Source organism: Neolamprologus brichardi, unplaced genomic scaffold, assembly GCF_056152115.1.
Source record: "Neolamprologus brichardi isolate AB-2024 unplaced genomic scaffold, ASM5615211v1 NODE_ptg000008l+_length_2720982_cov_1, whole genome shotgun sequence".
Lineage (NCBI taxonomy): Eukaryota > Metazoa > Chordata > Actinopteri > Cichliformes > Cichlidae > Neolamprologus > Neolamprologus brichardi.
The window spans coordinates 2,130,301-2,155,810 of NW_028270135.1; the positions used below are offsets into that span (position 1 = coordinate 2,130,301).

At 39.8% G+C, this 25,510-nt stretch overlaps 1 protein-coding gene across 8 annotated transcripts in view; it reads left to right on the top strand.

The window, feature by feature from the left end:
- adgrb1a (adhesion G protein-coupled receptor B1a) overlaps positions 1-25,510 on the top strand; it is a 192,747-nt gene that overhangs the window by 26,605 nt on the left and 140,632 nt on the right. For all 8 annotated transcript variants that reach the window (XM_087837160.1, XM_006804483.3, XM_006804487.3 and 5 more), the window contains exon 2: positions 20,890-21,793. In XM_087837160.1, coding sequence (XP_087693286.1) covers positions 21,058-21,793 — 736 coding nt within the window. In that variant the 5' untranslated portion in view covers positions 20,890-21,057. The remainder of the gene's footprint in view (positions 1-20,889; positions 21,794-25,510) is intronic.

The following is a 25,510-nucleotide window of genomic DNA, read 5'->3' on the forward strand; positions in this document are numbered from 1 at the left end:
AATGTGTTTCAAATAAAAGAGGGTAAGTAGAATCTAAAGGAAACTTCTTTGACCTGCCATATTCCTCATTTGTACCAGTACAGCAACACATATTTGCAGTCATTCATGTCAAAGCGCTTCACAAGTACTCAGGACGATCAAAGGTTTACGGTGGTAAAGATTTGAACTTGTGACAGTTGCTTTTAACTGAGTGTTAAAGAAAATAACCTTGCTAGATTTTGGCTCCATTGACATGTAAAATGATTCCTCAGAGTGCCGCAAGCAACAGAAGATGTCTAACTTTTTTCTCTGTCAGTCTTGCCTTGAGCTTCCTCACTCACTGGACACTTCTTCCTGTGCTGGAGAAGGCAGTGCACTTTTCTTAAACTCTTTAATAAGTCTTTAATAAGGCAAACACAAAGCAAAAAGGTTAATGAAGTGGATAAATCCAGCAACACTTACTAAGAGGGCAACAGTGCAGTGATCTGATACATAATAATCAATGCTGATCAAAAAAAAAGTAATAAATAAATAAATAAATACAATTAAGGGAAAAACCTAAATCAAACATCAGCTTTTGGCTTTGACATACATTGTGTTGAGTTGCTGAGAACAAAATAATGTATCAGTTAGTGAGTGGAAACTCCTCTCAACTGTTTTAGAGCTGGATTCAAAACCAAATGTAGTAGGCATAAAGGTAGGAATCATTTCCTGTGGCTTTTTGTGGTGCATCACAGTTAAATGAGTCATTTGTTACACATGATGTCGTTGTCAATCACGAGATGGAAGAGGGAGTAAGAGGCTGCCCAACACTGATCGTAAATTTGACAATATCATCCTTTTTGATCCCTCTGTCCCCACAATTACAGTGGTTTTGGAAATCAGTTTAAGGAGTCTGTTGTTATCCCCGCAGTCTGCTGGCCAAGCACACTACAAGATAGTGGATGGCAGTGGCCACCACTACTCATAAAATATCCCGAGCATCATCTGCCACATGTTAAAGGACCTCAGTCTTCTCAGAAAATGAAAGTCCACTTTATTGTCAGTGTGCAGACTTTTTAATCTCCACTCCATGCAAGAATGGAAATAGGAGTTCAGTGTTCTTGTCCTTCTCATGTATAGAACCGGTTCATTTTGTCTTTCTCAGGTTAAGCTGCAGATGGTTTAGCTCGGACCAGCCAACAGAATTTTGCAGAGCCATCAGAAAACTTAAAGGTGGCAGGTCTCTGTGCAGTAGCTTAAACCCGTGGTAGTGGCTAGTGAGGCACATATATCATCTCCCAGTCAGGTAGTCAGCTATCCAGGTTGCTAGAGAGGTATCCACCTGCATTGCTGCCAGCTTATCACCCAGTAGAACCAGTCTGGTGGTGCTGAAGGCACTGGAGAAGTAAAAATGGGTTTGCTGGTTTCTCCATGTGGATGTAGACACAGTCAAGGCAGTTCAGGCACCCGTTCCTTCTGGGTGCCTCCTAGTTGAGGTTTCCAGGCGTGTCCTACTGGGAGGAGACCCTGGGGTAAACACAGGTCAAATTGCAGAGGTTACATCTCTTGGTCGGCTTAGGAACAGCTTGGTGTTCCCCCAGATTAACTGGCTGGAGAGTTGCTGCCCCTGTGATCCAGCCCTGTATAAGCAGCAGAAAATGAGTAGATGGGTAAGACTTCATCCCTGATTTAACTTTTTAGCCGAATGTTTAGATTTATACCAATCACAAGACTGACTGGGTAATACACTGGAAATGCATTGGTGTAGTCACAAGTCTACTAGGACAAGGACGTTTCTCTGTGAGTTTGTCTTCACGTGTCAAAGAACAGCCAGAAACCTTAATTCCCAGCCGTTTTATTTGCTGATTGTGTTTCAGTCTTCCTCCTTCATCTGCAGGGGAATTACAGTGATTCATTCATTCCCAAAATAGACAGGCGCATTAGAAAACCCCAGGAACACAATCTGTGAAATCTTCTTTCAGTGTCTGAAATAGTCTGAGGAATTTAGCCAGCATGTCTGCTTGTTCAACATGCAGTTTTGTTCTCGCTTGCTTTTTCAAAGCGCCATGAGCTATTTGACGTGTAATGGTGTGATGTCACATTTTGCTTTCTCACACACTGTCTCCTGATTCAACTATTCTCACATTGTCACTGACTATACTTTTTGGTCTTGATAGAAAGATTCACATGGAATGTTTTTGAAGTCCATATTGACACACGTGATTTTTAAATGACACTCTTAAGAACTGAAGACCACCTTTGAAAATGATATAAAACATGAGATACACATAAACTGACAAATTAACTCTTTCATTATTTTACAGAGCAAAATGGAAACAAAGATCCTCTAGTTCATTTAAGAATTATATCATCACATAGCTTGTACAGCAGAAACATCAGTCATCATCAGTGACAACTCAAACCCTAATGGAACAGGGTTATGGTCATCAGCAATTATGTTTCATGTTCTTGTTTTATTTGTTGTAAAAGGGTAATACACATTTATCAGCATGAGCACTTAATCACATCCAAATCACATGGCCGATTTAAGATGATGTTAAGAGCAAGATGAAGCCTCATTGAGTTACCATTTCAGCTCGTTGGCTTCAGACTATACATTAGTTTTTAAATTGTGATATTCAAGGTAAAACTTTATGATATGTAATTTAGACCAGCGGTCCCCAACACCCGGGCCACGGACCGGTACCAGTCCGTCAGTAGTTTGATACCAAGCCGCTAGAGTTGAGGCTCTGGTGTGAAATGTATGGTTTTCAGGGTTTTTATCGTTATTTTTTTATCGTTTTTATTGTTAACTCTGTTACCCTGGGTCTTTTCCTGTGTGTTATGAATATATCTTCTTTTTTTTGGTGCTGGTACTGGTTTTATTTTGTTGTATTTAGCCATGACACCTTAAAGGCCGGTCTGTGAAAATATTGTCGGACATAAACCGGTCCGTGGCGCAAAAAAGGTTGGGACTGCTGATTTAGACCATGCTTTTTGTCCCTCACTTGTAAAAGGTTTGATGGGATATTGTCAGGCGGGCAGGCATACAGCATGGACACCTAAATGATACCATAGGTGTATCTATCTACTAGGTGTAGGTGTAGCTACCATAGATATATCTACTAAAAATGCCAGAGGAGTACGAATCTCACTGACATTGACTTTACGGTCAGACGTCAAGTTTTATGAAAATCTTGTGAATGTGATAGATCAAGAAGGAAACCTGGGATTACGCGGGATTTTCACATTTAAGCTGTGTTTACTAAAAGTGACGTTAGAATCTCAGTGACTCTGACCTCATACAAAAACTCACACACTCATCATACAAGTACTTTCTTTTTTCACACTCCAATGGATGCATCTTGAGCAGCGTATATGGATATTTTACATAACAGACTGGAGCAGCCAGGGATCGAACCACTGCCCTTCCACTCAGTAGATGACTTGCTCTACCTCCTAAGCTCCAGCCACCCCTCCTGAATACTGTTGACATGTTCAGTGCAAGAAGAAACAGTAAACACTGGATTGAAACCCCTCGCCCTTTCCTACTGGTGGAAAAATGTCAGCCAAGGAAAACTACATGGCAATAAGCGGCATTTGGTTGCTCGGGAAGAGGGGAATTTTGTAGGAGTGACTGCAGTAAGAGTGAGCAAGATCGATATTTATAGCAAATTTTGAGATGTGAAAGATTTATGACATTTGGAGTATATAGTTAATGTGTAATCCAGATTTTTGTTTGTTTGCTTTGTTTTGTTTTTGCATGTGTGTGATTTTTAGGTCCATTGTGTTAATGCATTATGTCAAAATTCAATTCAGTTCAATTAATTATTTTTTGTTGTATAGATCACAACGACAATTGCCTCAATAAACTAAGCATAGGTAACCTCATCAGGTTAAGTTCATTACAAGTCATTTCCTGACTGTCAGGACCAACTGTCATGACAATTTATCTAGCGGTTTTTGATTTTTCAAGAAAAAAAAACAAACTATAAGCAAATGTGTTTGAATAGGTCTTCACTCTATAAGTGAAAACTGGGACAAGTCTCAGTGTGAATAAAATTTCATAGAAAGTCAAAAGTGCTGAACAATGCACAGAGCCCAGGTTAAAAACCCATGGACATACTCATTTTGAAGAAACATCAGCTAATACAGGTAAAATGAATGGCAACACTGAATTCTATTTAAAGGAGACAAAATCACGACTAAGTTCCAGAGACATTGGTGTAGAATTCAGCATTGCAGAGCTCTTGTAAGATACATACAGGCATCTGTGTGAACTTTTTTCAGACTGCGAGGGCATGCATGGTCAGTGTGTTTCCTCGTCATCTTCTAAAGTCGCTTTCACAATTGGCTATTGTGCTATCATGCTGAGTCATTGGTGCCATTTGCCTGTGTGTGTGTGCGTGCATGTATGGATGCATTATGCACACCCCAAAACAGACAAAATTGCTTTGGACATGGAAATATGTATCTCTGTGTGTATGTGTCAATGTATAATTTTGCATATGTCTGCAGTTGGGTGTGAATAATAATATGTGTTTGGCACAACAGGCTCATCATGTAATTCTGCTCCCATACATCACTAATGATGGTGTAATGGGCAGAATAATTTTCATGCTGCTCCTCCGCTTGACAGCACTTAACCTGCAGCTGATCAGGAATCTGCACTCGATTGATGTAGAAGCAGCATGAAAAAGACACATTACCTTAGATGGGTGTGAAATTAAGCAGGTCTAAAAGTGAATTAGAAAAGATGCATGAAATCCGCAAAATCGTACTAAAAACCGCACTAGTTGAGAATCTTTTTGTTAAAGGTATTAGAAAAGTCAAAAGTTTAGCTGAAAGAGTTGTAATGGGCAGCCAAGCTCCTGATCATTGCTCCCAAGGGTTTTACCCCCTTACTGCAAGCATGAGTGCAATGTCAAAGACATGATGCATTTAAGTGTTGTTAACAGAAATACAATTGACTCAACATCATCAATCATCAAGATAAATAGTTACTGTGATGCTGTTTCATACCGATTACATGGACATTGGGCTCTCAATGTGTTCCAACTCAGATCAAATCCTGTGCAAGATTTGCTTTCAGTGGTTAGTAAGACTGCACTATAGATGCCAAACATCACATCATCTCACTAAATGTTCTTATTCAAATTCGTGTTGGGCTACCATGAGTTTTTAGAAGAACTCCAGTGCTCCGTGGAAGAACCGGAGACAGTGGCTTGGAGAAAAACACTCAGTGCAGATTTGAACCTGAGCCTCTGCTTAAGCCTTACAGCATGTAGCTCACTTGTTCCACCCAGCGACATATATCAGCATCTTCTTACTTGATTATGCCACCTGGCATTTTGTGCATTAGTCATTTGTTTTCTCCAGTCAGTCATTAGGATGTGACATTTAAGCTTTATCATTATCAGTAAATATAAAAGCTCAAGTAGTGGCTGCTGGGAAGAGTTAATGTTTTTCACAGTAATTGAAAATATAGATGTATGCTCTTATTTAAGTAAAATGACCAGCAACAATTTGAATAATTTCAGTATTGAGGACTTTTATTACGTGACCTTCAGTAGAGACGATAATTTGAGTCAGTTCCACTTGCCGGTATTGAAATTCCACATAGCGGAACCTAGTGAATAATCATGACAAACTCATTCAAAATGTGCTGTTTTTGAGTGATGACCTGACTTACAATAGGACTTCATTTAGGTGGCATTAAGTTGTTACTTGTCCTGGTTTTTCACTTGATTTACAACTTAAATCTCGAGTCCTCAGAACTGACTGCTGAGCTGGAACTTGGGTGGTTTAATTATTATTAAAAGTCACTGGTTTTCTCTCTAAACTATATGCAGATTTCATCTGTGGTCATTTCTAATGACTTCTGTTACATCCACATGACAACATTTGATAAGAACCGTCAATTAATGCAAACTGAAGGTTTTTGTCAGGCTTAATATATGGACTGCTGGAGGAAGATACTTAAAAAATTGATCTCTGAAGAGCTCCAATAAAAAAATCAGTCCTAACAAATTCTTCAAATGTCATTTCAGGAGCCCGTGTAGGTGCATATTTTTAATATTCAAAGAAGGAATAAAGCAGGTCTCTTAGATCTAGCTGATTGATTACAGTGATTTCACATTTCTTTTGTAGACTTTCAAAGGTCTAATGCATTTATAGCTGCATGTAACACAGCTGAAATGACATTTGAAAGAAGTGAGTTGCATATGATGTTCTCTTTCAGTTTTAATCCCTTTCACTTTGTGCAAACACATAGCTTTTCTGATTAACTCATTTTCATTTCAATGCAATCTGGCTTGCTATCCAAAGCAATTGCCTTTCATATTAATGCGATTATGTTGTAGAACAAAGCAACCATTATACAGAGACTTATGGAGCTAGTTGAAAAAAGGACCATCACATTGCCATCAGTAACATCCCTACTGAGTATGGGTATTAGGAGTAAGAGATAACAGTCACATGCATCATGTCTCTAATCTTGCATTGCTTTCTCTTCTGGCTGTGGGCAGAGCACCACTGTGACTGCAGCTATGAGAGAGTCCCAGCAAAGCTGAGGATCAGTTATCATTTTAAACCCATTAATTTGCTTAAAAAACACTGATGCTGTTTGCTCTATATGTTACAAGAGTGTAATCTGAGGTTACACATGTCATAAAGTCTCATCTCTGTAAAATCCAAAAATCTGTGTTTAACTCTGGATGAACAACACAACCACTCTCTTGTGTTTTTGGAATAACTGCTAGTTGTCTCTTCTCTGTGTCTCCTTATTTCATTTCACATTCAAGGACAGAGCAGCATTCAACACCTACAGTACAAACAGTCTGTAAAGTAAATCTAATATTAAACCTGTTATATTAGCCTCATGCTTTGTTAAGTGTTACAGTGTTATGAACAATACTGACATCTGTTTAATGTCTGTACTCTACATTATGACGTCTGACTGACATTGACAGCCTGGCACGAGGATCGCTGTCAGTTTAGTCAGCTGGTGTGTCTATTGAATGCCTCAGTTTGGAACAAGATATCTCTCAACAACACAGACGTCTGATAGGGTTGTCACTAACTTGCACTTTGGTTCCCATTAGTTTTGCCAGGTTACCAGTAACTTGTTTAGAGCTAGATTCACATCTAAAACCTTTCTTTAAATAATGCAATGTAAATCTTCAAATCAAAGGTTGGTAAAAAAAAAACATTAAAATGGTGTCAACTGGACTGCATGAGGAAGTCAGGAATGTGATGTGAAGCTGGTGCAGAACATGCATGAGGACAAAGACGTGAGGTGTGCAGTATGGGTTCATTAGGATAGGGTAGGATTGAATCAGGGATCTGCGCTGAGACCCTTTTTGTTTGTAATGGTATTGGACAGGTTGACTGATGAGGTCAGGCAGGTCTCTCTATTGGCTGAGATGCTTCCGGACATTACAGTGACCTGTAGTGAGAGCAGGGAGTAGGTTAAAGAAAGGTGGAGGTACACACTGGAGAGAAGAGGAATGAAAGTCAGTAGAAGCAAGATGGAATATATGTGTGTAAATGAGAGCGAAGCAGGTATAAAAGCAAAGATGTAACAAGTAGACATAAGGCTAGATGAGTTTAAATGACTGGTTTAGCTATCCAAAGGTAAAGAAGAGAGTGTAGTCAGGGTGCAGTATGTGGAGATGAGTGAGGGTCAGGGATTAGAGACAGAAGAATAGCAGCAAGAAAAAAGAGAAGATGATAGCGAGATCTGCTGTGATGTATGGTTCGAAGGTGGGATGTATGCCAAAAAACAGGAGTCTAAGTTGAGAATTGAGGATTTTAAGATTTTCATTGGGAAGGACCAGGATGGACAAAATTAGAAATGAGTAAATCAGACGGATGGCAAAGTTAGAGAGGTGAGGATGAGATCATTTGGACATGTGAAGAGAGATAGTGGATATACCCAAACTCTAGCCTTATTTTCAAAATTGTTGTATCCTCTTTTCCTTATTTTAAAACAACTACTGAGATCATACTACAATATATTTCAGTAAATTTCCACAATATATTTGCATAACAGAAGCCAGCGGAAAGAGATATTAGCTTTTATTTTATTCCGCGGGTTCTTGCTGAATGCAGTTTTACTGTTCTTGCATGAAACACACACACACACACACACACACACACACACACACACACACACACACACACACACACACACACACACACACACACACAGGAGAGTCATAAATTTCTGTCAGAAATAAATAACACACCAGACCACTTAAAAGTTGGCTAATGCAAGTTCTAATTTATTTGTAGAGCTTCTGCCTTCATAAACACCTATTAGGAGATGCTGCAGCCACATAACAGCATGTCGACAGCACCGAAGCACAAGATTAAATGCTGTGGTAATGGTGTTAACGCAATGCAATCTAAAGCAGACTCCAAGACCTAAAGGACAAGGTCCTTTTCATGCAAATTTTCAGGAGAACTGGTGCCACTGCAGGCTGTCCCTTTAGCCCCATTCTTAGAAAAAAAAAAAGACAAACAGGTTGCATAGCAGAATTTCTAGAATGTTGAACAAAACAGTGCACGCAATGCCAGTATGATAAGCATATATGCACATCGTTTCATTAATTGTTTATCCCTTTTTTGCAATCGAGTACTGCCTGCACAGTGACTATATTCTACATCACTTTTTATCAATTAAACATACCCCGCCTTAACTGTAAAACATTCTGTTGAGCTCTGCGGGAGCTGAAATGAAACATGTACCTGAATGATGGTGAACGAGTGTGTGTGTGTGTGTGTGTGTGTGTGTGTGTGTGTGACATATCTTTCCTCTGCTTATTAGAAAGGTTTTGACATTTACCGCAGTAAACACATTCATCAACAGAGACAGATGATTATCTGTTTAATTTTGGAGCCTCAGAAGATGTCGCAGGTTTTGTTATAGCAGTCGTCAGCGTGCAGCTGCACAGAAACAGCAGCAGTTTGTTGAGTTCTCCCCTAGCTTATTCGTCTATTAACTTTCATAGCTAAGGACAGGAATGTATTGTGGAAGTGCAGAAAATGGGCAGATTGAAGACAGATGTCATGCAAAAGAGATTTGCAATGAAGGATCCACAAAATGTTACTGAATACTATACATTTATAGTATAATATACAAGTGTACTGCAGCCATCAATAATGCTTTTAAATGCACTCAAACTTTCTGCATGATCTGCTGTTGTAAATGCAAGCTTTAAACCTTACAGATTTGGGGTATTCTTTGTAGTTAACTATGGCACAGCTGTATAATTTTACTGTTACTATGGTACACATTCAAACTTCTTTCTTTCGGCAACACTGCATTTGTTAAATTGTGCTTTAAATCCTTAAAGGTAAAACTGTTTCCTTCATCCTGAGTTAAGATATGTAATTGTTTGAATGTTATTACACCTCTTTTATTTCTGTTCACTTCAAAGTTAAAACTTCTCAATGGCATGAAAAATACATTCCTATAAAACAAAATCGATTTTTCAATAACAGCTTTGTGCATTGCAATTTCTGGCTGGATAACACTATCTAAATGAGCTGCAGATGAATTAAGTGGTTTGGAGTCAGCAGGAGTTAGTAGCTGTAGGAACAAAAATGAATATTTATGAATGATGAATTTGAGAGATTAAAGATTTGAAAGATAAACTTGTACAAGTTTTCTCAGAATCAGATGTCAGGTGTTACTACTGCAATCAAGTAAGTCATACTCATTATAACTTTCTATGTCTTGAAGGTTTTCAGCCATCCGGGTCATTGGTAGTCTAAGGAGCTTGGAAAGAAAAAGCGTCTGGACTTCTTTAAGTTCCTTGAAGACATTTCACCTCTCATTTGAGAAGCTTCTTCAGTTCTAAGAGCAATAGGTGAAGAGTCTCAGATTTTTAAGCTCTATTGGGAGTGTCCCTAGGAGGGTTGTGGAACCCCTATAGATCCTCTGCCTAATCACATGAGCCAAGGCATGAAAACGGGTGTGGGTCACAATCAGAACCCATTGTGAGACCTTGTCCCACCCTATCATGTAACATACTGAGGTCAAATGACCCAAGATGTAAGTGGGCATTAAGGCATCTGGGAAGAGATTTCAAAAGTGGATTATAGATCCCAGTCAGTTGGTGTCGCAAGCCACCCCCTCTGTTCAAAGATAGACAGATACATTGGAAGAATCCATGTATGGATTTCTCACAGTGAAAGAAGCCATCTGTGTCCACGACCCTCTTAGGGACTTAAAAATCAGGGACTCTCCACCAATTGCTCTTAGAACTGAAGAAGCTTCTCAGATGTCAGGTGAAACATCTTTAAGAAACTCGAAGAAGTCCAGACACTTTCCAAGCTTCTTAGACTGCCTGGGAACTACACCGAGAAAGGCATCCCTTTTGTATTCAGTCCTCAGAACCTGTAACCATAGCACCTGTACTAGTAAATGACCAGCATAAGAAAACACTCTTAGACACGGGTTCCAGTTATAAAGGGCTAAGCTGTTTCAGTGGTGATGAGAAGGATTACTCCATGGCCGATGTTTGTTTGACTCTAGGTAGCCAGACATTCCTCTTGTCAGTGGGTTTAGCAAACAAGCTGTCCTGTTTTAGGTCTAGATTTTCCTACAGTGTTACTGTATATGGTAGGATTCCACTGATACTGAAAATCAAGGAGATCTGAATGCTGCTTCAAATTAGGAAATGAGTCTGTAGATACACTCAGAATTTGCAGTTTCAAGTTTGGTTACCACGAGAGCTCAGAGGGGACCCGCTGAAAGAGCTATCTTTTTATTATAAGAACATCCAGGAGCAGATGGAGAGGATATTGTGGCTTATGTGCAGAAAATAAAAGACAGACTGGAGAAAATGACCACACTGGCACAGCAGAACATGAAAGTAGCTCAGAAAACCTGGTACAACAAGAATGCCAAAGGAATGGCTTTCCAACCAGGACAGCAGGTGTTGTTGTTGCTCAATGTAAGTGACAGCAAGCTGCTGGCCAAATGAGCTGGGCCTTACAGAGTACCAAAATGCCTTGGTAATGTCAAATAATATTACATATCTGATAGGAAGAAAGAAAAACCCATCAAGTATTTTAATTAAAGTATGAAGTACAGGGAAAATAATTATTTCCTACAAGCAAAGCAGAGCAAGATTCAGTAACTCTTACTCATGCCCAGCCTTCCCAGTAGGAAGATATAAGACCTTGATCCACTATTGTTATAAGAAAAGTTAGTTTTATAACTCTGTTGAAGTCTCCCCGAGGGGCAAAACTCTACCCTGCACAAAGCTCTACAGAATTTCTGAATGCCTGTTGCCACAGCTAAAGAAGGAGATTGACCTACTGTTGGCAATTCAGATACTTGAAGCATCAACCCAATTATGGTGTAGATGGCTCACTGAGGTTCTGCATTGACTAAAGATATCTCAACTCTGTCTCCAAGTCAGATTCCTATCCAATGTCTGGCATCAGTGAAGAGAGTGGAAAGTGGGGAGAAGCAAGTTTATCACCACTCTTGACCTAAACAAGAGTTTTCTGCAGTGTACTTTGATGACGTGGTGGTAGCTAGCCAGACCTGGGCAGAGCATGTGGCTCACTTCACCCTACCGGCAAAAAAGCTGGTGGAGTATCAAGTCAAAACTCAGCTGAGGAAAGCGTTCCTCCGCTTTCCATTTTCCGCTATCCATGATTATCCAGTCCCTGACACATACAGGGAGGTGTATGTTTCTGTACAATTTCACTCACTTTGCAAAGACGGCAACAGCCCTCACTGACTTAACAAATGCATGACAGGGTTTCCATTGAGCTGAAGTCAGCCATCCCAGGCAACTCAGTTCTTCACACTCTGGATTTCACAAGGCCTTTCAGGGACAGGGATAGCTCAGTAGGTAGTGGTGGCCCCATGATCAGAAGGTCCGAATCGACTGAACGGCTGCCCTGAGGTATCCCTAAGCAAAGTACCGTCCCTACATACTGCTCCACTGGCGCCCAATGGCTGCCTACTGCTTCACTGTGTGAATAGGTTAAATGCAGAGAGGAATTTCTCCACGTGGATCAATAAAGTATACATTATTGATCCAGACAGATGCCGCTGGAGTGGGCATAGGGACAGTACTGCTGTAGGAGGTGGATGGAGGAAGACATCAAGTTATTTTCTTCAGAAGAAAGCTGCGGGACAGAGAGTAAAGATATTCCACTCTAGAAAGTGGAGTGTCTTCCAATGATATGGACTGTGGAGTCATTGAAGTACTATCTTCTAGGCAGACACTTCATCTTGGAAACAAACCGTCACACTCTCCACTGACTACACAAAATGAGTGTAGCTACTAGAGAGTATCTCTTTGCAACCCTGTGACTTCACAATGTATCAGTCAGGGAAGTCTAACTACGGAACAAACTGCCTCTCATGTATGCACAGTTGTGGTCAGAAGTTAACATCCACTCATCATGTGCATGAAGGTAGTTTTAGGCGTTTAATGATTTCTTTCATTTCTATGATTTCTATCCTTTTTCTGTGATAGAATGATTGTAGAGCATAGATTTTTTTTTTAACTGTGTGTTTATTGAGTTCTAAACTTTATACTGACACCAAAATTAAACAAACAAACAAATAACCAAAACAACAACAACAACAACATAGCAGAACGAAACAAAACAGACAAAACAAAACAAAGAGACAGGCAACCCGGCTCAGGAATACAAAGAAATAAGTGGAAAATCCAGACATTTTGATTATGAGATACAATTAACAATACATATATGTAAAATAGCAGTGATCTGCTTGCATTATACCAAGGCCCATGAGAAAAGCATAGCATCTTTAATGACTTAAAAAACAGTAACTGGGTGCCCAAGTTTGATTTCATTTTGGATTTTCCCTAGTTGCTTTACTGTAGGTGACTCCTCGGCATCTTGTTTTAGCCTTACCTTTCTATGATTCCCACCTTCCCCATTTCTTCTGTGTGTGATTGCTCACAAGAGCCTTGTATACATGAAATGAACAGCCTTGGTGATTTGTATCCACCAAATAAAGACAGAGTAATGTTGTCCCTGCTGACATATTTTGCATGTGAAAGAATTTGCTGACACAGAAGAGCAATTTTACTCAATTTTTGCTACAGAGAAGAGGAAAGCTGCCAGTGGCTTTCTGCCTTGTAGTTTAAATGGCAGTGTGGCAGCAGGTCCCAGAGGTACTCTGCTAATCAGCCTGTAATCCCTGTGCTGCTGATGTGAGAACTGATGCTCCACACGACTCTATCATTTTCTCATCAGTGCTCTCTTTGTCTGTCTCCATCATTCTCTCTGTCTCTATGCATTTCTGTCTGAGGGACTGTGGCTTCCCTTTGATTGAGCCATTGTTCTGACTCGCTCACAGAGTCAGCCTGTTGGGCATGTTTACATGGATTCATGCTCCTAGGTTCCTGGCTAATGCAACAACTTTGTTCTTTTAATTGCTTGCTGTGCTAGCCACAGGCTGAAAGGAATGAATAATTCCACACTACAGAATACTAAATTTTGTACCCAGTAAAGCATTTTTTGCTCTGAATACAGATATACTCTTTTAGCGGTGTACAGAACTGAATCTATACTTGTACAGGCATTGTCATCAATTTGCAACTTCTGTTTTTGGAAAAGTAAAAAAAAAAAAGGGAAATAAATCCTTCAGTGTTCCTTTGGGCATTTGCTAAACATATGAGTGTCACTTAAAGAACTGGCAGCTTTCACTGTGAATTGAAATATCTGCCAGATTTGGTGGGAGTTTGATGCTGATGGCAAAAAATTACCTCCAGAAGCCAAGATATTAAACAGAAACTGTGAATAATTAGAAAATGTGCTGTTAGGGGGGGAAGGTTTTGCTTTTCTGTCATAATACGACAGTTTCAAAGTGTTAAGGTCAGCATACAGTGCTTAACAAATTTATTAGACCACCTGTCATAAAAACAATAAAAGACAAGTAATTTCTAAATAGGTCAAAACCCTAAAACTAAAATTATATTGTTATTTATTAGGCAACATGACTTGACTGTTTTTTTAATACCCAAATTTAAGCCGGCATATTGGACTGCTGAGTGGAAGTCAGAAATTAATCTAGCACAACATTCAGCCATTACTGACTTTCAAACAAGTAATTTTTCTGTTCAGGAATGCAAGTAATTATCTGTACCTGGTACCTTTATTTTGTTGGTCTTTATCAGATTTATTACAGAGTGCAGTGAAGAGTGACAGAAAAGCCGGGGGGCATCAGATTGAAACCAGGCCAGCTGCTTTATACAAAGTTGTATGTGGTCGTCTGCTCGTCCCAGTGAGCTAAACTGGCGACCAGCAATTGGCATCTTAATAACAAAACAACAATGTGCTTTGCTGTTTTTTTCTGGGTTTTTTTTGTAAAACACTACATTTTAAAATTATAGATAACAACCATATTTATATTGTAGGATTAAAAATATAATTTGACCTTTTTAATTATCTTACAGCTTGCACATACTGGTAGAATAACCATTACATAAAAGAGAGACGATACATAAAAATATGATTATCATTATTACCAATATTGTTAATTTAGGGCTATATATACACTATATAAGGTGTATATAAAAGGTCCCGTTTACTTTTAATCATTTTTGGAGCTTCACATATCTGAGTACAAACCTAAGATTTATGTGTTAGACAAGTAATGACAAATGACATGTCCTGTTAAATGTGATAGACAGATACAAAGACATAAAAACAGTCAAAATAACATCTGACAATAAATAAAAATAAAATACTAATAAAAGACTGAAGAATCACTCAAATGTTTTACATCTGTCCAATAGACATACAGTGGTGTGAAAGACAGTTTGGCCCCTTCCCAATTTTTTTGTATGTAACCCTCTAATTTAAATATTAGAAAAAGATAACACAAACAAGATGCAGTTTCTAAATGAAGGTGTCTATTATTAAGGGGAAATAAATCCAAACCCACATAGCCCTGTGTGAAAAAGTGATTGCCTCCTAAACCTAATAACTAGTTGGGCCACCTTTAGCAGCAAGAACTGCAGTCAAGCGCTTGCAATAACTGGCAGTGAGTCTTTTACAGCTCACACTCATCTTTCCAGAATTGTTGTAAGGGAGGTTCGAGCATGAACCTCCTTTTTAAGGTCATGCCACAGCTTCTCAATCGGATTCAGGTCAGAACACTGACTAAGCCACTTCAAAGTCCTTCATTTTGTTTTTCTTAAGCCATTGAGAGGTGAACATGCTGATGTGTTTTGGATCATTGTCCTGCTGCAGAACCCAACTGTGCTTCAGCTTGAGGTCACAAACAGATAGCCGGACACTCATTTTCTGAAATGCTGTGCTACTTTTATACCAGATGTAATGGGCGTAAAACCTTCCAAAAAGTTAAACTTTTGTCTCGCAACAAAGTATTTTTCCAAAATTCTTGGGGGTCATCATGATGTTTTTGGAAAAACTGAGATGAGCCTTTATGTTCCTTTTGCTGAGCAGTGATTTTGGTCTTGGAACTTTGGCATGCAGGCCATTTTTTGCGCAGTCTCTTTCTTATGACGATGTCATGAACCTTAACTGAGGCAAGTGAGGTCTGCAGTCTTTGGCATGTTGTTCTGGGGCTTTGTGACCTCTTGAATGAGTCGCCACTGCGCTATTGGAGTAAATTTGGTCAGCTGAACTCTCCTGGGAAGGTTCATCACTTTTCCATGTTTTCACCATTTGTGGATAATGGCTGTCACTGTGGTTCACTGGAGTCCCACAGCTTTAGAAATGGCTTTATAACCTTTTCCAGACCAGCTGATTGCAATGACTTTGTTTCTAATTTGTTCCTGAATTTCCTTGGGCCAAACCATGATGTCTGATTTTTGAGGGTCTTCTGGTCTACTCCACATTGTCAGGCGTGTCCTTTTAAGTGAGTTCTTGATAGAGAGCAGGTGTGGCAGTAATCAGACCTGGGTGTGGCTAGAGAAATTAAACTCAGCTTTTCAAAGATGTAATGCACCACAGTTAATGTAATGATCTGAACATTTAAGTGTGACGAACATACAACAAATAGGAAAGCAGGAAGCAGGCAAACACTTTTCACACCACTGTAGATTTGAATATTATGTCAAGTCATGAATCTTTATGTTTTGGTTCTATTCTGCCATATCTGTGTGCTTTTCATGCTCATACATAAGACATAAGAAAGAAAATGGGCTTAACCATTACACACTGGACCACTTTTCATTGAATGTATTATTACTTCTACCAAACGAAGAAACAAGCTTTAAAAATACATAAATTATTTAAATACTCCATTTTCTGTGTCACCATTGCTAAAGTTTGCGAATTTAGAGAATGCCTAAGAAAACCAGAGTCCGTACCTTGTTCTGTTATTCTGTGGGAAGATAAAACACTCCCTGTCCATAATGCAGCATGTAAAAGAAGAGATTCAAAGGGGTGTATTGATTAATTGACAGGAAACAATGAGATTAATCCTCAACTCGGATTTCTTTCACTGCCATATCTTATTCTTCTTTACAGCAGTAGTTGAAAGTGTGTTAATAGCTGCTCTGGGTCTGCAAGTTTTTCAAACACAAAGATCGATGTGTGACAGTATGGGGTCTGTGTGTGTGCCAGTGCGGGGGTTTTTGCAAACGATTCCCTTATTGATTCCAGTCGCCCCGAATGACGTCCCCACGTTGCGGAGCATCATTTAACTGGCAGAAAACATGGCGGCTCAACCGCTCAAAAGTTTGATTATACTTTACGAGAACGGATGACAACAGGGCAACTTGCAATACTTGCTAAGTAGATATTTCATTTAAGGGAGGAAACACTACGAATATGCAAAAGCATTTGCTCACAAAACACGCGATGACCTTAAATGAATGTCGTGTTTTTAATTTGCTCCGGACTCGTGAATCTCAATCGTTTGCACGTCCTCTCCCGTTAATGCAGCAGGTAAATAATCAACTAACAGTGCATATTATGTTAATGCGTTCTGCCTTATTACAAAACCTGCCATTACTGTGCATTTAGGTGACCATGATGAGAGAGAAAGAGTCTGGCTCAGATGCTGGCAGTTCTCGCTGCAGTCTGCCGGTAGCGTCTCCTTTCAGGCCAGGATAGACGAATGTCACCGAGCAGTGACTCAGTTTGTGGTCAAAGGTTTGCACCCATTTGCCACAGCAGATGATTTTCAGTAAGTGAATGTGTTTAATTGTAGGCAGGGACATTACTGGATATTCTTGTGTAATTGCTACAGAATAATTTATGTTATACTTTGTTATTGCTACAGAAGAATATTTATTTTATTATTTTACATTTACAATTTTTTTTTCCTGGGGACCCTGTGACACCCCATTGAAGAGCCGTAGGCTGTGGATCTCTTAAGATCTCACTGTTGGGTTTGTAAGGCCATGTTACTCCTAAATTTCTATCTTGTTCAAAGAGAAGATATAAAACAAAGTTCTAAGTTAATCGACCTTAGTGTTCTCCTTTTTAAAAAAGAATCAATAAAGAATCGAATCGTTAAACAGAATCGAAAATGGAATCGGAATCGTGAAAATCTTATCAATACCCATCCCTAGTAATGAGGGGAGTTTTGACATGAACAGGCAGCTGTGCATCGGGTAATAAGATTTGTTCATCGCAAGTTAAGAGCAGGAGGAGTTGGAAATATGGGTGGGTGAAAGAGGGGTTGGAGAAAGAAGAGGTGGAGCTGTCAATACCAGGTCTTTATCCTCCATTAAACGTTGATTTAATTCACTCATGTCAGGTTTGTCTAGTGAAAGAGGTTGGTGAAATTAGAGAGCCACCAGGCTGAGACGGGAAAACACAAGGTGAAACAGGTCAAGGTGTGAGCAACGGCAAGATGAAAGGAGACTAGAAGAATCACTGCACCAGAGGAGCACCATTTAGTTATAAATCTTTTAACATCCATAAAAAGGCAAAAAAAAAGAACCCCAATTACAAATAGTAAATCTTCAGTAATTTTAAAGATTGATATTTTGCCATATCAGAGGGTTTGTTTTTTTTTTAAATTTACACCCTTGAACTCAACTTTGAAAAAACTTATCTCAAATGTTGTGTTCAAAGGAATGCTGACAAATGTAGGAAAGTCCGGTATGTCATGAGTGACAATCCAAGAATACAGATTGCAGTAGCCACGGATAAACAATGATTAGCAACATAAAGTTTTTAAGGGTGTTCATATGCTATGTTAGGGAATGTGGTCATTTTGTGCGGTTAAATCAGCTCATAGTATGTCTCCTAATTTGATGGGCAGCTATAAAGTTGCTACACAAAGCATTTAAAATACACCATGAAATATAAAAGCATTTATTTTTCTTCTGTACAAATCATCATCTTCGTCATTTATTTACTACAGTGATCTGAGATCTGTGAAGCTCCAAAGCTGTTTGGAGTGGCTTCATTTTTATCGTCAAAGAAAAAATGCTCTTGTTTGACAATGCCAGCTGTATAGTTTGATTATGGTTTGCTTAATTAACATTGCTTGGAAATGAAACTCCATTCTGTAGAGACACTACAGACCGCTTTCTAAATTTTCTGTTTAGATTGTGTTTCATTTGTTATAATAGCTCATCTTTATTGAGTCCCAACAGCTCACTGTATCTTTAATGCTATCCCACTTCAAGCCTCCCTGTAGACAAACACAGACACACACAGGTCATTTTGATTAATCAGGCACAGGTTTCACATTGTGCTAGTTTCCTTGGCTACACTAAACAAAATTGCTGTCAGGATCTCTCTATGTGAAATCCATATTGAGGTCCACGACAGAGATCCAGTTGTGCCATATTTACCTTGTTGTTGTTTGAATTTACATCTGAGAAATTGGTTTTAATAATGTTCTTTATTTTGGTATTATTTGGCTTTTCAAAGACATTTTTTTCACACTCTGCATCAGTCTCATGATCTTAAGTCTGTGATTTTGCAACTGCTATGTATGCATCCAGACAAGGCGCAAAATGCCAGCTACACCCAAGAACACCAGGGCCAGCACAGATTTTGGCACAAAACATCTGAACGGAGTCACCCAGCTTTGAAATAAAATGTTTGAACAGATAAAACCAAGATGCACTTGTGCCAGAATGATAGAGACAAGTATGGAGAAGGAAAAGGACACATATTGAGCCAAAGCATTACACATTGCCTCCACCATGTTTAACAGGTAATCTTATGGGCATTCATGGCTGCCAATGGAACAGTGCTATGCAACTGCTGATAGAAGTAGTGGGATACATTCTGAAGTGTACAGGGTTACACTTTCTGCTGAAGTTCAGACAAATCAGATGGCATTTTATAGTGCAAATGGATTACGACCCAAAGAAAACTACTAAAGCAACCCAAGAGTTTCTCAGTCACACGATCTCAGTCGAGCATAGCGTGCTTTTCAGTTACTGATGACAAAACTGAAACCCACAAACAAGCAGCAGCAGCAACTAAAAGCGGCTTCAGTAAGGACCTGGCAGAACATTTCAAGGGAGGAAACAGCATTTGGTGATGTCCGCAATTTCCAGACTTCAGGCAGTCATTGCCAAGGATTTTCCTCCATTTAAACCAATCCTTACATGCAAATCGATGTTCATTTGTCCAGTTACTGTTGAAGCTCTGAAAATGGAGGACCATCTTTAAAAATAGCTTTAATTCCAAAACCCTTAAGACATGCCTTTTGTTAAACCCCTTGAATTAAAGTTGAAGGTTTGCTGTTTAATTGCATATTGACATTTGATTTAAAATCCACTTTGGTGATATAGAGGCAAAATAAAATGTAAGAAAAGGATCCAAACTATAGCCACAAAAATACCACAATAGGTTTATATTCATTGTGTTTCAGAAAGCAGACAATTGCCAATAGTGTTGCCTTTTCTTTTTATAATTTTTATAATAAAATTTTGAATATTTGCTGACAACTGGGTCAGTCTGGGGGTTTATGACAAACAGCAACTGCTTTCCTTTTGACCGCTAGAATACAAAATACCGTGAAATGTATATGAACGTTTTTGCAACTTACACTTGAAGGTTGCCGAACACATTTCTATCACTTTCTTCAAACTTCTATCAGTTGAACATGTTTTCGTCATGTCTTCACGTTATTGTTGTTTCTTTGTTCAGATCTCCCTTGAACATTCTGCCTTTTGTTTTTCATAGAACACTTTAAACAATGGATTCAACAATTTCCTATAAAGCACCCATTTGAAGTTAATTTGTTCACTCAGCTGAAACGATTTAATTTTCACTACAAGAGGAATAAAGCAATGTAAATTTGAATGATGCTGTTTACCATTCTAAAGCTGTTTTCCACATCACAGCATTTCAATATGATAGTACTGATCTTTAACTACTAAAAGCAGCAAAGCTACTCAGTGAAACGCAGTCCTTCATATAATGTAAAAAAAGAGAGAGAGAGAGAGAGAAAAAAGAGTTTAAAAGAAGAAATGGGTCAAAAGTGAAATACACTCCAAAGTGTCTCAGACAGCAGTACATAAGGTAATTGTTCTGGCTTTAATAAGCAAACACAAGTACAAGTAGTGATCATAGCATTTGTGTCTGTTGCTGGGCCCTGATAAAGTGGATTAATGAATGACTGCAGGTGTTGCCTTTTTTGTAATTAATAGTCTTATAATTGGACAAATTAATGTGCTGCCGGATGAAATATGGGAGCAGACATGTGAGGAAAACAGTTGTCTCTCAGGAGGAGACCAATTTGAACTCACATAATGAAGAAAAACTTAAACTAAATCACAGCTTCCCTCCTTCCATCTGCTGCTGTTCGTCTTCTTGTTTCTCTACAGAGCCCGAGTCACCACAGTCGTTCTCATTTTGCAGCATAAACAATAATAGCTGAGTGCGATTTCTCATCATGCAGATAAACAGAATAAGTATAATCCAGTACCATTGTGTGATCAGATTTATATCTCGTCTTTTCTCTTTTTGCAGGTTCCTGTGACTCTCAGGGTCGACTGACGCAGCCATGGGCCAGTTACTGCGTTTTTGAAAGAATCTATACTCCCCCTCCTCTTCCTTCGTCTTTCCTCACCACACTGAGCTGGAAGTTGACTCATCCACAGTCAGAGAGAGGTGTCTCCTTCTATCCATCCACACACCATGACAAGCATTCTTCTCCTGGTTCCTGGCCAGGCAAGGTGGCCACTCCCAGTGCTATTCTTGCACATTGCCCTTTTTCTGCTGATGAGGGGTTGTTGTCATGCAGCCCCCTCTGGCCCAGAGTCTGATTTGTGTTCCACAGTAGTCCAAAGCCGCTTTTTTGGCTTTTTCCTGTCTTCTTCAGTGTTTCCCGCCGTGCCTTGTTCCTGGACCCTACAGAACCCCGATCCACGACGCTACACAATCTTCATCAAAGTGACTAAACCCACTCAGCACTGTATGGCGCAGCAGCTTCGCACATTCCAGTATGATTCCTTCCTGGAGACTACACGCACCTACCTGGGCATGGAGAGTTTTGATGAAGTTGTGAGGCTTTGTGATACATCTGCGCCTGTGGCCTTCCTGGAGGCTGGGAAACAGTTCCTACAAATGAGGAAAGGACATCCTAGGGCTGGTATGGCAATCACAGAGGGAAATGGAGATTTCAAGACAGAGTATCTGGTGGTGGGGAAACGCAACCCTAGCATGGCAGCCTGTCAGATGCTGTGCCAGTGGCTTGAGGACTGTTTAACCTCCAGTACATCCAACAGACCCTGTGGCATCATGCAGACTCCATGTTTATGCTGGGACCAGCCACCCCTACTGAGTGAGGGTGATAGCTGCTATCACAATGGAGTTTATCTTGAAAACTGTTTACCCAGTGTGAAAGAGAGTGGAAAAGATGTTGAGATAAATGGTAAGTAGAAATGCGTTCACGGTTGTTTAACTTTGCTAAAAGTATTTGATTGCTGTTGATACACTGTTAAAATATCAACTGCATCTCTTCCCAAAAAATCCCTGCCTTCCTGTAAAATGAGGAGAAACAAGGAATGCTTTCAAGAAACTATTTGCACTAGATTGGTCTGTGTTATGGCTGAACCTCAGTAGGTCATCGGTGGTGTTTAACATGGTGCTCCCTCCAAAGTAATGGAGAATGACATCAAAATGACATCTTCAGTGGCAATCAAGCTGGAGAAAAGATGTATTATTTGTAAAAAGTGAGAACAATTGTCCTCGAGGGCACTGGCTATAGAAGGGAGAAAGAGGCAAATGGAAGGTTTAAGGTGTCATCTGACGTAAGCAAGACCTGTGACCTTGCACCATATTTCATCCTTCTGCGGTCCAGAAAGAGACATTTGATCGGCCTCCGGGAAGCTTTCGGGAACAGAGGAGAATCAAGTGGTGCTGATACTGGATAGCTTTGAGGATACTCAGAGCTGGGGGGAGGGGGAGCAAAGAGGAAGAGAGATGGAGAGAAACACAAAAATGCATTGGGCTGGCTGAGGGCCTGTGGCTTGAAGTGTAATTGTCTGCTGCTTGAACCCAGTCCCCCCCTTCCCCCAGCAGACAGGATGTGGCCTGACATCTCTATCCCGGCTTCATCAGGACTATGGCCAGAGGGATGGAACATTTCTCACCCCCTCCATTTCAACCCCCTAACCTTTCCTCCATCTATCTCTCTTTTTTCTCTGTTCCCTCACTTACTTTCCCTAATCAGCCTGTGGCCTTATTTCCTTGGCCCTCCTCCTCCCACTTCTCCTCTGAGCCACCATTGCTGCCTCCCCATCTTTCCCTCCCCAGGCTGATAGTGGGCTGATACTGAGCCAGTCGTGGGAAGTCAACCAAGCAGAGAAGATGTTGTGGTGGGTATCTCGTGCCTTATCCTCCTCCAGTCTCCGAAGCAGCTAATATCCCCTTGCCGCTCCAGCCTCCTCTTCGCTAGTTATCATCCTTATATAATCCTGCTTATGGTGCTCATCAGTGGGGTGTGGGCTGTTTGTGCCTTAAGGTGTGAAAAATAAAAAAGAAATATAACATCCACTGTTGGCTTCTGTGGCGATAAAGAAGGACACATTACGGCTTTTCTCCCTGTTTGCTTCAGCCCATCCTGGCAAAGCATCTCATAGATGATATGTTCAGAGTGAAAGAGTGACATTGGAACCGTGTGAGACCTCAAACGGAGGAGGCAAGCAGTCTGTGAATATTTGGTTGGATTGGTGACTGGTAGAGTGAATTGGAAGATGAAGATAAAGAGTGGCTGGGGAGATGTAATAGATTCTGTGTGAAAAGGTCGGACTGTCAGATGGTTATGGCCAACTGCGCAGCAAAGAGGGGACCAGAGGGGTGATGGCTGTGAATGATGGATGAAGGAAAGACAATAGACATAGAGATGAGAGAGAGAGAGGTTAGGGGAGGATAAAGGAAAGTATAGAGGCTGACAGGTGAGCTGAGAGGTGAGATATTTGAGATGGACGAGGCTTGATTAGGATAAATGTTGTTTGCAGCTTTGTAGTCTCAGGACCTTCAGTAACCAAAGACTTCCTAGATTATAATCTGTGTTCCAGCTTCCTTCACTCCCTCTCTGCAGGTGTGTGGAAGGTCCTGTCCAGCACCACACAAGCTCTGCTCATGTCTAGCGGATGGATCCTAGATGAGGAGTTTGGCTTCTTATAGAGGGTTCTGAAGCATTTCCTTGTCCTCATACAGCCATAAGCATAAAAGGTCACCAAAGTAAAACTACAAAGAAAAAGGGAACTTATCTGATTGTCCTGGTAGCTTGTAATCCTTTAATTCTTGTAAATTAAAAGTTTATGCAAAGCCCACTCTTTGCAATGTTTGAGAGCTGTTATCTGCTGCCTCCTATGGGTAGCTGTACAATCTCACTGTGTGCTGTTCGCAGTCAAAACATAATCCTACATTGCACATTGCATTTTACCTCGCAGAGTTACTGTTCAGTGGTACTGCAGGAAATAGCTTATTTATTGTGTAGTTAAGCAGAAGGCAGAAGGTGGGTGTGGAATTCATTAGATTTTCATCAGGGGAGGTTTGTATTCGATACAAATGCAAATGATGATTGCCTTGAAGTTAAATTTAGTATAAGTAAGAATAATCTTACCCCACTTTTAACCCTTACTGCTCTGGAAGCAGCAAACTCTTATTAAAACAGTCTCACACCTTAATTGTTACATATCTGCATTTCACAGATTTGCCAGTAAAAAAAAAAGTAGTTATCGATCTTCACACAACAGCGATTCCTAAAAATTTGGGTTTGAAATATAAACCAAAAGATAATGCACTAATCAGCATAGCTTATAAACCCATGTTATCATCACAATAGAAAATACAAAAAATATGAAATGTTTAAACTGGGATATTTAACTGTCTTGAAAAATATGACAGCAACCTGTCTGAAAATAGTTGGCACAAAAGACTGGAAAAATAAGAGCTATTAAAAAGAAAAAAGCTGATGGAAATTCTTCTTGTCAATTAGGTTAACTAGCAACAGGTCAATAGCAAAAAGAGCATCTCTGAGAGGGAGAGTTTCTCTGCAGTAAAGACAACGAATTCAATTTAATAGATATTTCACTACAGTTGAACACATGCAGTTTGTTGCAATGAATTTCAACAAACTGTATCGAAAACAGTTTGTGGAACAATTTCATAATTCTGTTCATACTAACAGTAATGTAAAATTGTGATGACTTTGATTATGAAAATCTGGAGGAATCTCTGTGTGCTAAGGACAAATCAAATGTTAAATCTTATTTTTAGAAAACATCGATCCTGTGTTGTTTTCAGTGCTCAATTCAAAAGTCTGCATCACTGATTCACAGCAGAAGAGCCAAGGCGCCAAAATGAGCTAAACAACAGGCTGGGCAAAATGTTTTCCTTCAGCCCAATCTGCTGTGTATGTGTTGAATAAAACATGGGTTTCTGAGATGTGCAAACTCTACACTCTACTTCGATTTACATTTTGCATACAGCCCTAACTTTTTTGGAATTGATGTTTTATTTGGCAGGTGTGTAAGACTTTTATTTAGGAAAAGGTGGCTCAGCGGTCACCTTTCTACACATCAAGTTTTATATAGGACACCCTTTCTAAGCAGCTGCTTATGAAGTCACTTTGCTAGTTCGCTCACCTTTCATGCTGTATCTGTCATTGTGTCTGGTGTTACTGATGGCTGCTCTGCTCTGTGTTGCTGTTCCCTCCCTGACATTGGCTTTCTATGTATGCATATGAGAAGGTGGGGCATTATCAGAACAAAGCAATGCCACCAAATATATATTATTGCATCACTGCAGACTATAACGATGTTAGTTTTAATCTGGGAACTTTCTCTACGCCATTTACAAAATCGTTTATGTAGTCATTCTTATCCAGGCTCTTTTTGTAGATGTGTATGTGGCCATTTTTCTCTCCTTATCGTTCATCGTCCTAGCCTTTGTCCTTCATTCAAAGCTTGATTTGGTTGACTACATTTGAACAGGGGGAAACAACCATAAATCACCAAATCTGCTCCAGATGTGGGCTGTAATTCAGTGGTGTCAAAATGAAAAGATGCATTAATGAATGTTTTTGTCATCTTGACGCCACCCTCTATGGTGTGGATCAGATGCAGGAACTGTGAGATTA